Consider the following 11,840-nt stretch of genomic DNA (forward strand, 5'->3'; position numbering starts at 1 on the left):
TCCCCTCTCTCAGCCCTGAGTCACGCAGAGCTCCTTCCTCCTCCTCCTCCTCCTCGGTGATGTCACCCCTCATTCATCCTCAAGACCACACGATGCCTCAGCCCTGGCCAGACCTGAAGGGCAGGTTGGGCAGGAGAGGCAGCAAGGTGAAAAAAAACCCAACCCACTTCATAAAAGGCAAAGAAGGAGGGGTGTGAGAGCTGTCCTTCCGCGGCAGGTCACTTCATGCCACAGTAGATGCCGGCTGTGAAACATAACGTAACCTGCACGGGTGGTTCAGCAAAGGATGCTCCAAGGTCTCCTCTAAGGGAGAGATTTGTTTTTAGAGATTCTGAGCAAGAGCAGAGGTGCTCCGCTGAGATTAATGGTTTGAGACATCTTTAACTGCTTCTGGGGTGGGATAATTTCTTCAAGCTGTTGCTGAAAGATTTCTCCTGTTGGTCTCTGTCATCGCTGATAAGCATGTGACACCTAAGAGTAAAGTGCACAATAGAAAGTTGTAGCAATGGGCTTATTAAATATATATATATGTGTGTGTGTGTGTTGGCAAGAGCCACAACAATGGCTATTCTCAGCAACCCAGCTCCTCCAACAGTGGGGAAACAAGACTGCTGCTCCACTGTGACTGGGAAGTGGATGAGCATGTAGTGTCCTGCCCCTTCCCTGTGCAAGTCTGGAGTTTTTACCTAGACTGTATCTTAGGGGTCGAGCTCAAATTATTTAGGGTCACTGCTGCCTCCTTTTTGAGTCAAGAGATACAGACCCCACGTGTCAACACTGCCTGGGGACTAAGCTCATCACAACCCCCAAAGCAAGAGGTTGAAGCAGTGCTGGTGCAAGGAGTTTCTTCAGAGTCCCAGCAAGAAGCAGGATCAGGACTCAAAGGCCACTTATAAATGGACTCAAACGGGAAGTTGTGAGCTTTAACATACCTGAAATTTCTCATCTTCCCACTCATTGCCAGCTGGAGCTCTGACTACAGCAAGAGAAACAGTATTTGTACCTCTCAAAACTAAGCACCATTGTTAATAAATTGCTCCTCTCAAATACAAACAGGAGGAGGCCTTCTCGTGGGAGCTTACTAGACAACAAACACACAAACAACTGTTGGGAGTAAAAAAATATGTTTTTTTCCTTTTAATTACATCAGTTATCAAAGAAAAAAAGCAGTGGTAACAAAAATACAAAGCTCTGAGGGTTTCTTGTTTTGTTTGTTTTGTAATAAGCTGAGCATCAGTGCAATTGTTTTAATTTAACTTCTGCTCTGAGTCTCTGCTGGCAGAATATGAGTAGGCTTTGCCCAGCACCAGCCGGTCACGCAGCAGCTTGAAGAAGGCGTAATAATTGCTGAAGAGGATCAGAGCCAGTGAGATAGTCTGGTGCCACTTCTCTGAAGAAATCAGTGAGTAAAGCTGGTAGAAGATGACGGCTCCTTCCAGCAGAATTAGGATGTTGAGGATTCTCAGTGGTTTGCTGAAAAAGAACTGTACAAGAGAGACCACAGTAAGGCACTGAGTGAAGCCAGGCCCTTCGAGAGGCGTTTTCGATAGGACATGGGAAGCAGAAGCCTGTGAATGGCTCTGGACAGACGCCCAGTCTGCATGGGTCAGAGTCACCCTGTTGGCAGCACTGAAGGGAGATTTGGGACTAACATTAAACACTGCACTGAACCCAGCTTGTTCCGCTGCCCTCCGGTATATCCCCCGGGCAGTTCTCATGCTCAGAGAGCCAGCTCTTGCAGACATGGACTCTAAGGTGTTCAAGAAAAGGACTGTAATCCTGCCAAAGTGCTATAACTAAATAGCCAGAAAGAAAACACGATCTTACATGAAAGCGGAAGTGTGAGACATCTGATGGTACAGCCACATTGTAATGACCCACAGCTTTGTACACGTTCTTGCTGTGTTTCACTAACACTCCCTGTGGCCACATGCACTCCTCTGTCCACCTGCAGCAGAAAACAAACAGAGAGGTCTTAATTCTACCTCCGCAGCTGGAGACAAGGGCTAAAGGGGTCTACTGCATTCCTACCATCAAGGAGGATAATGTATGAGCTGCTTCTGGAGTGTTTTCTGTAGTAGTAAGCAGCGGCCATTTGTGAGGGCAGAGTTTGGTCCGCTGAGACATGTAACTAAGGCAGTGACAAACTGCAGCTATCTATGGCCAGAAGCAGCAGGCATCTTGCCAAAAATTGGATCTGCTGGCCGCACTTTGAAGTGGACAGTACAGATAGTGTCTTTATGCTGTCAGATGTGTCAGCTGGCAACTCTGCTTTTATTTCTCTCTCTTTCTTTCTTTTCTTTTGTAAGCAACAAGAGGAAGAAGAGAGATGGCTGGAAAGCTGATTGCCTGGTCCCCATCCAGCCTCTACTCAAGCCAGCTTGCCAGTGGGCACACCAGCTAAGAGAAACCTCCAACCCTAGGGCCAGGAGAGAGATCCTTACTGATGCTGTAGCACGTTGGAGCAGAGGGCTGGATCAACCTTCTGCCAGCAGCCCAGGTGTGCTGCAGCTTTATGGAGCAGGTCACAGTAGCGAGCAGGTAAGAGGTACTGCATCAAAATCACAGACGTGCTGATGGAAACCAGAAGGAAGAGCTCACACGACCAGCGTTTGTCATAGTACTGAGTGTTCTGTGGGGGGGACAAGAAGAATGTGTGACAACGTGTTTGGACAGCCTCACCTAACAAAACCATCAAAACACAAGGCACTCAGATAGGTAAAACGGGGGCTTTTCACATAGCTATTAATCCTGCTTGAAAAAGGAGCGCCCACATAGGGTGGCTGCTGTACAACTCCTGAACGCACCACAGGGAAACACTGAGGCTATCATCCTCCATCACCAAAACTGGGGAGATAGCTCCTCCTGCCCTCATACTCCTAGCTCAGTTGATAATGGGTGGGAACACCAGACCCTCAGGGGAAGGGGATTAGGGCTCATCCTTGAGGTCTGACGGATTTACTGTAAGACATTTGTCTCATTGCACCATGTACTAGGAAACTAAATAAAACGGCTAAGACTCCTAACAAAACCGGTCCTCTTTTGTGTTGCCTCCCTTATTAAAGTCAATCCCCTTCTTGTCCTGGAGCTCTGGCCTCACAGAACATCAGTATGTGAAGGACTAGTCACACTGGAGTTTAATTCCTTCTTTAGCTCCATGGAGAGGTGGGAGGAAGACACTGTTCCCTAATAGATGCATGCATCTATTCTCATGAACGGTCCGAATACAAGCTTTACCAGGACATTGTCCCGTGTTGTCTGGAGCTTAAGCAAAGTTAAACCTAAACGTTTTTGCTTGTTACTTTTTACAAGGCCTCTAAATTGGCTTGACTAATAAAGCTGCCTGCACACACAGACCAGCCCTCTAACTTCTCACACGTTCGGGCTAAACAAGAAGTGAGAAACAGACATCTTTCATAACCCCATGCCCTCCTCTCACAGGGACTCAGAATCCTCCCTAGCCAGTCCCACTCCGGAAGGAGTGGTGTGAAGCACGTGCAGTGCTGCAAAAGCACCAATGGCCCTCACTCACCTTCACAAACCAGACTGGCACAAAGGCCACGTAGTAGGCACTGAGCATGGAGCTCACCAGCACCTCTTTCATCCGCCAGTTAAAGTCCATTTTCAGGTATTCTACCTCATTGCGGATGAGATCCGGGGAGAGGCAGCAGGCATGAGTGGGCATGGCCTCCATGCCGTACATTTGCCGAGTGTGCTGCTTCCAGGTTTCCTTTAAGACAGTCAGGTAGTCTCTGCCCCTGGAGTTCACCTCCCCCGTCTCTCTGGGTCCGATGTTGGCCACCTGGGAGAAGAGACCTGTCTTCCGAAAGTCACAGTTCAACTGAAGGAAGGGAATGTACATGCCAAACCTGGAGCAGCAAAAGTACAGAAAGGTAGTTACTTCCTTACTAGCGTGTGACGCCTTTGCTGGTAGTAGATGTCACCATCTCATATCCCCTCCTAAACGGCACTTGGTACCTATAGAAGCTTTAGAAAAGAACACCTGGAACGCGCCACAAGTTACGCTTCCAAGCGTCCAATTACAGCCTTAACCACACCCCCTTTGATACTGTACGGGCTCTAGAAGGGCACAAAGATGTGTGCGTGATATTCATGTCAGCAACAGGCCAAGCAGGGCTTCCAGTGTCCAGTTTTTCTCCTTCCTCGGTCTCCTTGATCCTTTGCACCTCATCTGTTCACATAAGATCTCTTCACCTCAGCACCTGTCTATTCACTTGTCTATTCATCTGACCTCAATGCATCTACCCAGGACACCTTTAACAGCAGTGGCACCAAGTCTCAGATCTTTATGAGATGCCTCCTCCTGTATCTTCCAGAGGGAAGGGAGCAATTCCACTACTTGAGTGGAAAAAGAACTGGCTTCCTTGGTTAATACAAAGCAGGGAAGGCGTGTGTTTGATCCACTCCACTTGGCAGAGGTACTGAAGGACTAGGGTAAACTGAAGAAATGGGTTCTTTGTGCACAACGAGCAAAGCAGGCAGTCCTTTTCAGAGGTCATGAGCAATCTAAGAACTACAATTAACACTCATATTGAAGCTGAAATGCAGGTACATGGTCAAGGTATGCCCTGCAACCAAGAGGAAATGTGAGATAGCAAGGAGGGAACAGGTTGTTTTAAGTTTTGCTACTGAAAATTTGAGTGCTCATTTACTTTCAAGCTTCATTTCATCTGAGTAACACCACTACACTGAAGCAACATTAGAAATCACACACACAAATGAAAAGGGAGATACTTACGGGTAACACAGGAACAGGAGATTAAGGAAAGAGTAGGTTCTGAAGAGGTGAATTATTGATCGACACAAACTCCAGCCTGTACCAGTGAGAACAGCAAACCGAGTGATCACCAGGAAAATAGAGCGTGGCAGGGATACTTTGCCACTCTGTGAAGCCTGCCGAGAGAGAAGAAGAAGCAGGGCAGAAGGAAGACTAATTCACTCTTCCTCCAGAAAGCAAAGAGGTGAGCAGCCTCAGTCTGAAAAATCAATCCCATATGCATGAAGGAAGAGCTAGTGAAAGGCTTTGTTTGAGTGCCCCCCTAAAGGAGAGGCCTCCTTCATACAGGATTCTTCAAAGCCCAGGGCCAGGGTTGTGGCCTTTTCCCTCAAGCTGGAATAAGGAGAGCTCTCACGTTAAGCTCTGGTAGTTATCTACGTGACCAGTCCACTCTCCAGGACCTGCTCACCACAGAAAGCTTCTGCGGTCAGCAGAAACCGAACGAGATTTGTTACTCCTTGCAGAAAGCTAGAGAGAACAGAAAGCTCAGAGAACAAAAAGAGCCAAATACTGTTCTTTGCAAGGAAGAAAGCAGAACGACTACAGTCTACCTGAGACAGTACTTCAGAAACAAACAAAAGGACAGAGAGAGTCATGACCAATGATTTGAGATACTCATCTCTGTAGACTGTTCCTCTGATCAGAAACCAAATCTAGGTTTCTGACTCGAACATAGCACAAAGTTCTTTAGAAAAGGACACAAGAGTTTGGAACTGCAAAAGGGGCACACAGTTCTGCATCCACTTGAGAGGAAAGAATAGTTCTGAGATCCGCTCGGGGACTTTACCTCCTTCACAATAGCACCAATCAGCCGGCGTGCCAGGACGATTGTTGTCACTGTCAGCACGTTGAAGTCAATAAGATGAAAGTTCTGTAGTGACAAAAAGAAAATGATTCCATTTTCCATCAGGCACCAGAAACCCACAACAGACAGAGAAGCTCCCCAAATTATGCTTTTCTCCTTGGACTCTCTCTTCAAAGATAGGAGGAGAATACCGAGCAGACAGCTAGTGCCCAGCATTTGCCAGATGAGAATCACACGAGCAATCTTCCAGGACCGTGGAGTTGCATGCAGTTTGCACAAAACAGAGATAAAGAACTCTTCATGTTTGCTGACCCAAGAGAGAGTCTCTGAAAGGGGCCAGGACAGCAGCTGTGCTTTGGTGCTTACCAGTGATGTGTGTGAAGGTGGATGGGAGGGTGGGTACCACCACACAGTTTTGTAGATGTTGATGTAGTGGACGAATAAAGCAATGAGGTGACAGAAGAAGAGCTGAAGTTCAAACAGCACGCTCCTCTCCACAGGCAGTTCTGGGATCTTGCAGTGCCGGAGGGGAACGACTGTCTGAGTTGCCAGCGGTGGGCTGGAAAGGCCCGTGCCTGAACCGCTCCTACCAAGAGGAACCAAAAGCCAGCAGTCACTTCCCTGAGATAAACGTAGCACTGTCCTCTAGCCCACATATTCAGATTGCAGAGGTAGGTGGCTCTAATACTGACTGAAAAACCCAAGCTAACCACCATCGTCCATGACTGCCACAAACCAACAGCGTCGGCACCCTGAGGATGTCTAGAACGACTGTTGCAGGCAGATGTGAGCAGGAATTCGCTCAGGGAAAGCAGTACTTGGAACTATGCCAGTTAGCACCAGGTCAACTGTTCTGAGGCAGGTTCAAAAGCCATGGCTGTGTTGTGCTGTCCGATCGGTAACCAGTGGCCTTTCTAATTAATTGTAAGGGTTTAGGCCTCGAGTTGCTATTTACATTTCTAAGAGTGCTTGAACATGAAATATAGAGTAATTAAACACAAGCCCTTTCCCATTCTTCAACTTCTATCCAACTATGGAGGAAAAACAAGTTTAATCAGAGGTGCATATTCCTGTGTGAGCACGCACACAATCCCAGACACCCACCCTTTTAATCAGAGGGAAAGGAATTAATATGCACTAGATATATCTCCCCTGATTTGCAATCTCCAAATAACAATAGGTAAAGGAATCTGGGTGTGGGTTACAAAGGAACTAAAGAGCATTAGGTGCCAAACTCCTACTGAAAGTCCCAAATTAAAACCACAAAAGTCTTGGAGTGTGACTGCAGGAAAACTTCTAGCCCAGGGATGGACCCAGGTGAGTCTATCCATGCTTTTTAACATAAAATACAAGCCTGACAGCCTCAGATAAGACCGTGCACGATGGCTTAGGAACCTGAACTTTCTCTCTGAAATCCTCAGATTGCAAAGTTCACAGGACTGATTCAGCTTCTTGAGCTGAATAAATCTGCCAATAAGCTCTGTTCTTGTACACTGGTCCTCCAGAAAGGGCTTTAAATACAGACACAAGGCCCTTTCTGCTCACAGAGAGACACACAAGATCTAAGAGAGTTTTTGCAAGAGCAGAATTCACAAATTTCCCCCTCAGCAATATCACATAGGTACGCATCCCCTCCATCACTGAAAGCTTCCTGCACATCAAGGCTCCCATAGGCATAAAGAACACACAGCATTTTCAAGCTCCTCAGCTCGAACTGTCGTTTAAGTGATTGGTATCAGATGGTATGGCTACAGGAACAAATTACTTGGAGGTAAGCTGGGGGTGTGGATTTGTACTACATTAGCTACTTTGTGATAAGTACCTTTGTGTACGCTCTCACAGCAAAGTATGTACAAGGTGGATTGCCCCACTCTCAGTGGCCTTGCACTAACTTGTTTGAGTAACCATATCCACATAAATTTCTTGGCCTAGGGCCATAAGCAGGGAGTATGTTAAGACAGATCCAACACTTTCTATGTAGAGAGTTCATAAGGCACCTCCTGCTTACGCAGCTACGTATGCTTGCTGGTGCACTTCTTCTCTTTCCTCCTTTCCACTTCAGAAGCAGAAATGCAACCAACCCTCTACACTAGAATCTGCCAAAGAAATGCAGCCTACACATCACCTGACCTAGCCAAACTCTACCCAGAAACACCTAACCTCACATACGCTTCAGGGCACAGGAGATACAACAACCAGGACTCTGGAGTCAGGCTTTGGATAAGAACTTGTCTCTATTCTTACTTTCCAGGCAACGGTTGGTTTTTCTGAACACTCCCAGAAGTCTGCCGTGGTCAAATTAGGCGCTTCACAGTTGCGGGTAAATTAGAATTACCTCTCCAAATTACGATACGTAGCATGGGTATTGTCACATATGACAAAAGGGATTTCAGCTAGACACCAGGAGTCAACAAATCCCCGAGACAAAAACAGCAGTGTGTGAGATGGAAAGACATAGTCTGGCCTCACACCTGCTTCAAAGACGAGCTGCTGACCCAGCTTAGGTACAAAGAGATTTGGGCTTACCTGGTGCGTGAGCGCACGCTCGTGACAGAGGAACTTGTGGAATGGCCAGAGCCGCCAGCGGCCCCAGGTTCACAGAGAGGATTTCGGCAGTAGGATGTCCGGTTAGGGCCCCGCCTTCCCCCTGCCATAACAACAAAGGGTACGGAGGGCTGTTCCTCAAGGTGGCTTCTCTGCTCTTCACTGCGTGATTATTTATTCAGTCCTTAAAACTGGAAAGAAAAGATTTATAATTATGGCTTATCTGCTTACCACACACCTGCTGACCAGCGAAGACTGGCCAGTCGCACTGTTAGCTTGCAGCAAAAAGCAGAATAATGCAGCTTTGCTCAACTCTTTCCACTGTGAGCTAAGCTAAGCTAAGCTAAGCTACAACTCCTCCTGTATTTGCCAAGGGCTATAGACATGGCCTCAGATAGTTACTGACGCTCCTAAGACATGCGGTGGCTTGTTAAGGTGCTATGAATTGTTTGAGAGTCTAAAGCCTAACGTACGCAGGCTTCGAACAAGCAGGAAGAAGCTCTTCGTGCTTCTCTCCCAACCCAAGGCAATTTACAAGGAATTTAATCTGCATCCCTGCGGTGTTATGCCTATTTCATAGGCAGAGCAATACACTTACAGAGATGTTAAACAATTTGCCCAAAGGAGTCAATAAACTGGGGATATTTTCTAGGTCCCCTTTTGCCCAATTGTGTGCTGGAATCAAAAATTCACAGCTCTTTTAAAGAGCTGCAAAAAGCAAGCAAGTTGGCTCACACCTCCTTTGCTCCTTTACGGTGGGAAAAAACACTGTAGCATTTTTAGGGCATTTGTTGTTGTTGTGTGTATGGCGCAGAGCTCAATGGCACATTAGCCCAAAGTTAGATTTTCCAAGTCTTGCTTGCCACAGTGTAAACAACAACAATAATCCCAAAGTTTTAAAAACTTCTGTGTTCTTATGTATAAGAAATCTGGGTCCTGTTTACATTAGAAGCTATACAGCTTAGAGAAAGACTAGGATGATAGTATACCATTTACTAGAAGTGAATCAGGCCACATCAACTGCTTGAAATTCCTTCGTTTGTTAATTTCCAGTCTGCATCACTTGGCAATTAGCATCTAGAATAAAGAAACTTTGCTAAAGGTTTAAAACTGCCCTCAAACAACTTTTAAAGCTTTCACTAAGCTCCAGAGCCCCCCCAATAAACCGTCATGCTAGTCCTGGACAAGGAGGGGCAGGATGCACCTGGGGCTAAAACCAAGAGAAAAGAAGATACCTCCAGAGATGGGTGCCATCGCACAAGCCAGTGGGGCACAAAGGTGCCTATAGCATAGGGGGAAGGAAGAAATGCAGGGGTTACAGAGCAAATGAAGGGCAGAAACCCAAGTATGTAGCACGGGACAGCAAAGTCCTTGGGAGCCAGGGACATGGAGCAACCGCAAGTGACACCGGGGAACAGGAGGGGCTGTGCACAGGGAACCCCATGAGACAGGACAGGGGGACTGTGTGAGAGGCACCAGGTGGACAGGACACTGCTGGGGAAGGCGAAGGCAGTGGGTTTGGGGCCCAGAGCACCACAGCATGAGAGCCTGAGCAGGAAAAGTCATGGGGCGACATGGGTGTGGGGAGGAGAGCCGGGGAGCAGAGGGGAGCTGCTGGGGAGCACACTTTGGGCCTACAGAGGCTGTAGGGGCTCTAGGAGCTCAGACAGGGGCTCTGAGGGAGCACTGGGAGCTCTGAGGGCATAGACCAGGGTCTACAGGGAAGTAAACAGGGGCCACAGAAGCTCTGGGGCAGGCAGAGGCTATAGGGGACAAATGGGAATTCTGGGGGCACAGGTGAGGACTATGAGAAAGGTATGGGGGCTCTAAGGGAGCAGCAACAGCTGTAAGAGCTCTAGGGGTATAGACTAGTGCTATAATGGAGCAACGGGGGCTATAGGGGCGATAAGGGCTCTGTAGCTGCAGGCCAAGGCTACCTATAGCGGAGCTGTGGGGCCTCTGGATACTGTAGGGGAGCAATGAGAGCCACAGGAGCGCTACGGGGGCTGCAGGAACACAGACCAGTGCTAGAGGGGAGCAAAGGGGGCTCGGGGGACTCTGTAGGAACTGTAAGAATGCTATAGGGGGCTATCAGGAACTGTGGAGATTATAGGGGTGCTATAGGGGCTGCAGGAACGCAGGCCGGAGCTCGAGGGGGGGGAACTTTATCGGGGCTGTAAGGGCAATAGGGGCTCTAGGAGCGCTATAGAGGCTATAGGAGAGCAGCGGAGGCTGTGGCGGGGCCGCAAGGGAGCTGTGGGGCGCGCACCGGGGGCTCGGGGGGGCCGCGGGGCTCCGGGCCAGGCCGCGGGCCGCCCCCTCACAACCGCCGCCGAGGGGGCGGGGCCGGCTGCGCGCAAGCCAGGCGGCCCGCCCCCTCGGCTCTGCCCCCCGCCCCGTTCCCGTCCGCCCTCCCCGGGCCCGGACCCCGGTGCCCCCCGCCGCCGCCGCCGCCGACCCCCCTCACCCATCTCCGGCCGCCGCTCAGCCTGCGCCGCGCACAATATGGCGGGCGGGGCCGGCGGCGCGATGGCGGCCGCGAGCGGACAATCCTCCTGGAGGGTGCGCGCGCGTCGCCGCCGCCGCCCGCCCCGCCCCTCCCAGCGTGACCACACCCCCTTGGGGGCGAGGCCCCGCCCCTCTCCCCGCCCACCCGCTGGAGCAGGCCTCGGAGCCCCCCATCACAGGCTGCTTGGGGCCGGCCTGCACCCCCAACTCCCGGGGAGGGGGGGAAGGGGAGAACGACACACTCGGTCCCCAAACCCACCCCAGGCCTGGGGACCCCCTTGAGGGCCCCCACCCCACTCAGGGCTCACCCCAGGCCCCCACGGCCACCCCACAGCCCAGCCACAGGCCCCCCAGAGCCTTGGGGGGCTCCAGGAGTGACACCCCCATAGCAGCTCAGCCCCTAAATTCCCCCCCCCCCATCTTAGCTACTCACTCCCATCTTTACGTCCCCCCGCAGGTGCAGGCGCCTCTTTGTTACGGCCGGTTCCCTGCACCTCCTGATTTACGATGCCAACAGCTGGTCGCCGGCAAGCCCCGTGCCGGGTGCAGGAAAAATCCTGCCCCTTGGACAAATGCACAAAGAGGCCCAGCCTGCCCTCTTGCCCTGTGGGGGGGAAGTTGTTCCACATCCCTGCGGACACCTCATTTTAAAGCTGAGCCAACCATCTCGTCCCACGCGGTTGTCGATGGCATATCAGCACCCGAAGCACGGGAAAGGAGCCTGGGCGAGTTCAGCCCTTTGAGGTTTGCCCTTGCTGCTTTGGGAAATAAGCCATATGCTGCCGCCCTCTGACCAAGCAGAGAGGGCTTGACAACTTTAATCTGCTTCCACCTGACCAGCCAAAACCCGACCGTCAATGCAGAAGTCTCTGCTAGAGCTCTGTCAAGCTGCTACTCAAGGAAGGGTCTTGGAGGGTCCGTGGCTCCAACCTGTGCAGCCATGGAGATGAGCGCTTCCCCCCTAAACCTGAGCAAGCCCTGGGCACCACGCTCCACCAGCTTACACCTACATGCCCTCCACCAAGAGATCCCGCAGATGTGATCTGAATGCTTCACTGTCTCTACTGCCTTTTACAAAGCAGAGGTTGTCTCTCTCTCTCTCTCTCTCTCTCTCTCTCCAGGATGCATGAAACTCCCCAAGAAAACTTAAATATTTTAGGCATTTATGCAAAATTTGTAAGCTTA

General features: G+C 50.1%; 1 protein-coding gene across 5 annotated transcripts; it reads right to left on the reverse strand.

The window, feature by feature from the left end:
* Positions 1 to 1,107: 1,107 nt before the first annotated feature.
* Positions 1,108 to 10,760, reverse strand: TMEM39B (transmembrane protein 39B). 5 transcript variants are annotated; one of them, XM_068917327.1, is made up of 10 exons: positions 10,615 to 10,760; positions 9,137 to 9,238; positions 8,130 to 8,338; positions 5,970 to 6,189; positions 5,586 to 5,669; positions 4,760 to 4,914; positions 3,533 to 3,869; positions 2,445 to 2,632; positions 1,828 to 1,948; positions 1,108 to 1,484 (listed from the first exon to the last, which is right to left on the reverse strand). In XM_068917327.1, exons 3-10 carry the CDS (start codon positions 8,255 to 8,257, stop codon positions 1,248 to 1,250), a joined length of 1,470 nt encoding a protein of 489 aa, XP_068773428.1. In that variant the 5' UTR covers positions 8,258 to 8,338; positions 9,137 to 9,238; positions 10,615 to 10,760; the 3' UTR covers positions 1,108 to 1,247. The 5 variants fall into 5 exon arrangements, with proteins under 5 accessions (XP_068773428.1, XP_068773427.1, XP_068773429.1 ...); XM_068917326.1 differs by having other exon boundaries at positions 9,137 to 9,224; positions 10,615 to 10,740; XM_068917328.1 differs by having other exon boundaries at positions 9,144 to 9,224; positions 10,615 to 10,704.
* Between the last annotated feature and the right edge of the window lie 1,080 nt (positions 10,761 to 11,840).

Source organism: Struthio camelus, chromosome 23 (assembly GCF_040807025.1).
Source record: "Struthio camelus isolate bStrCam1 chromosome 23, bStrCam1.hap1, whole genome shotgun sequence".
In the NCBI taxonomy this organism is placed as follows: domain Eukaryota; kingdom Metazoa; phylum Chordata; class Aves; order Struthioniformes; family Struthionidae; genus Struthio; species Struthio camelus.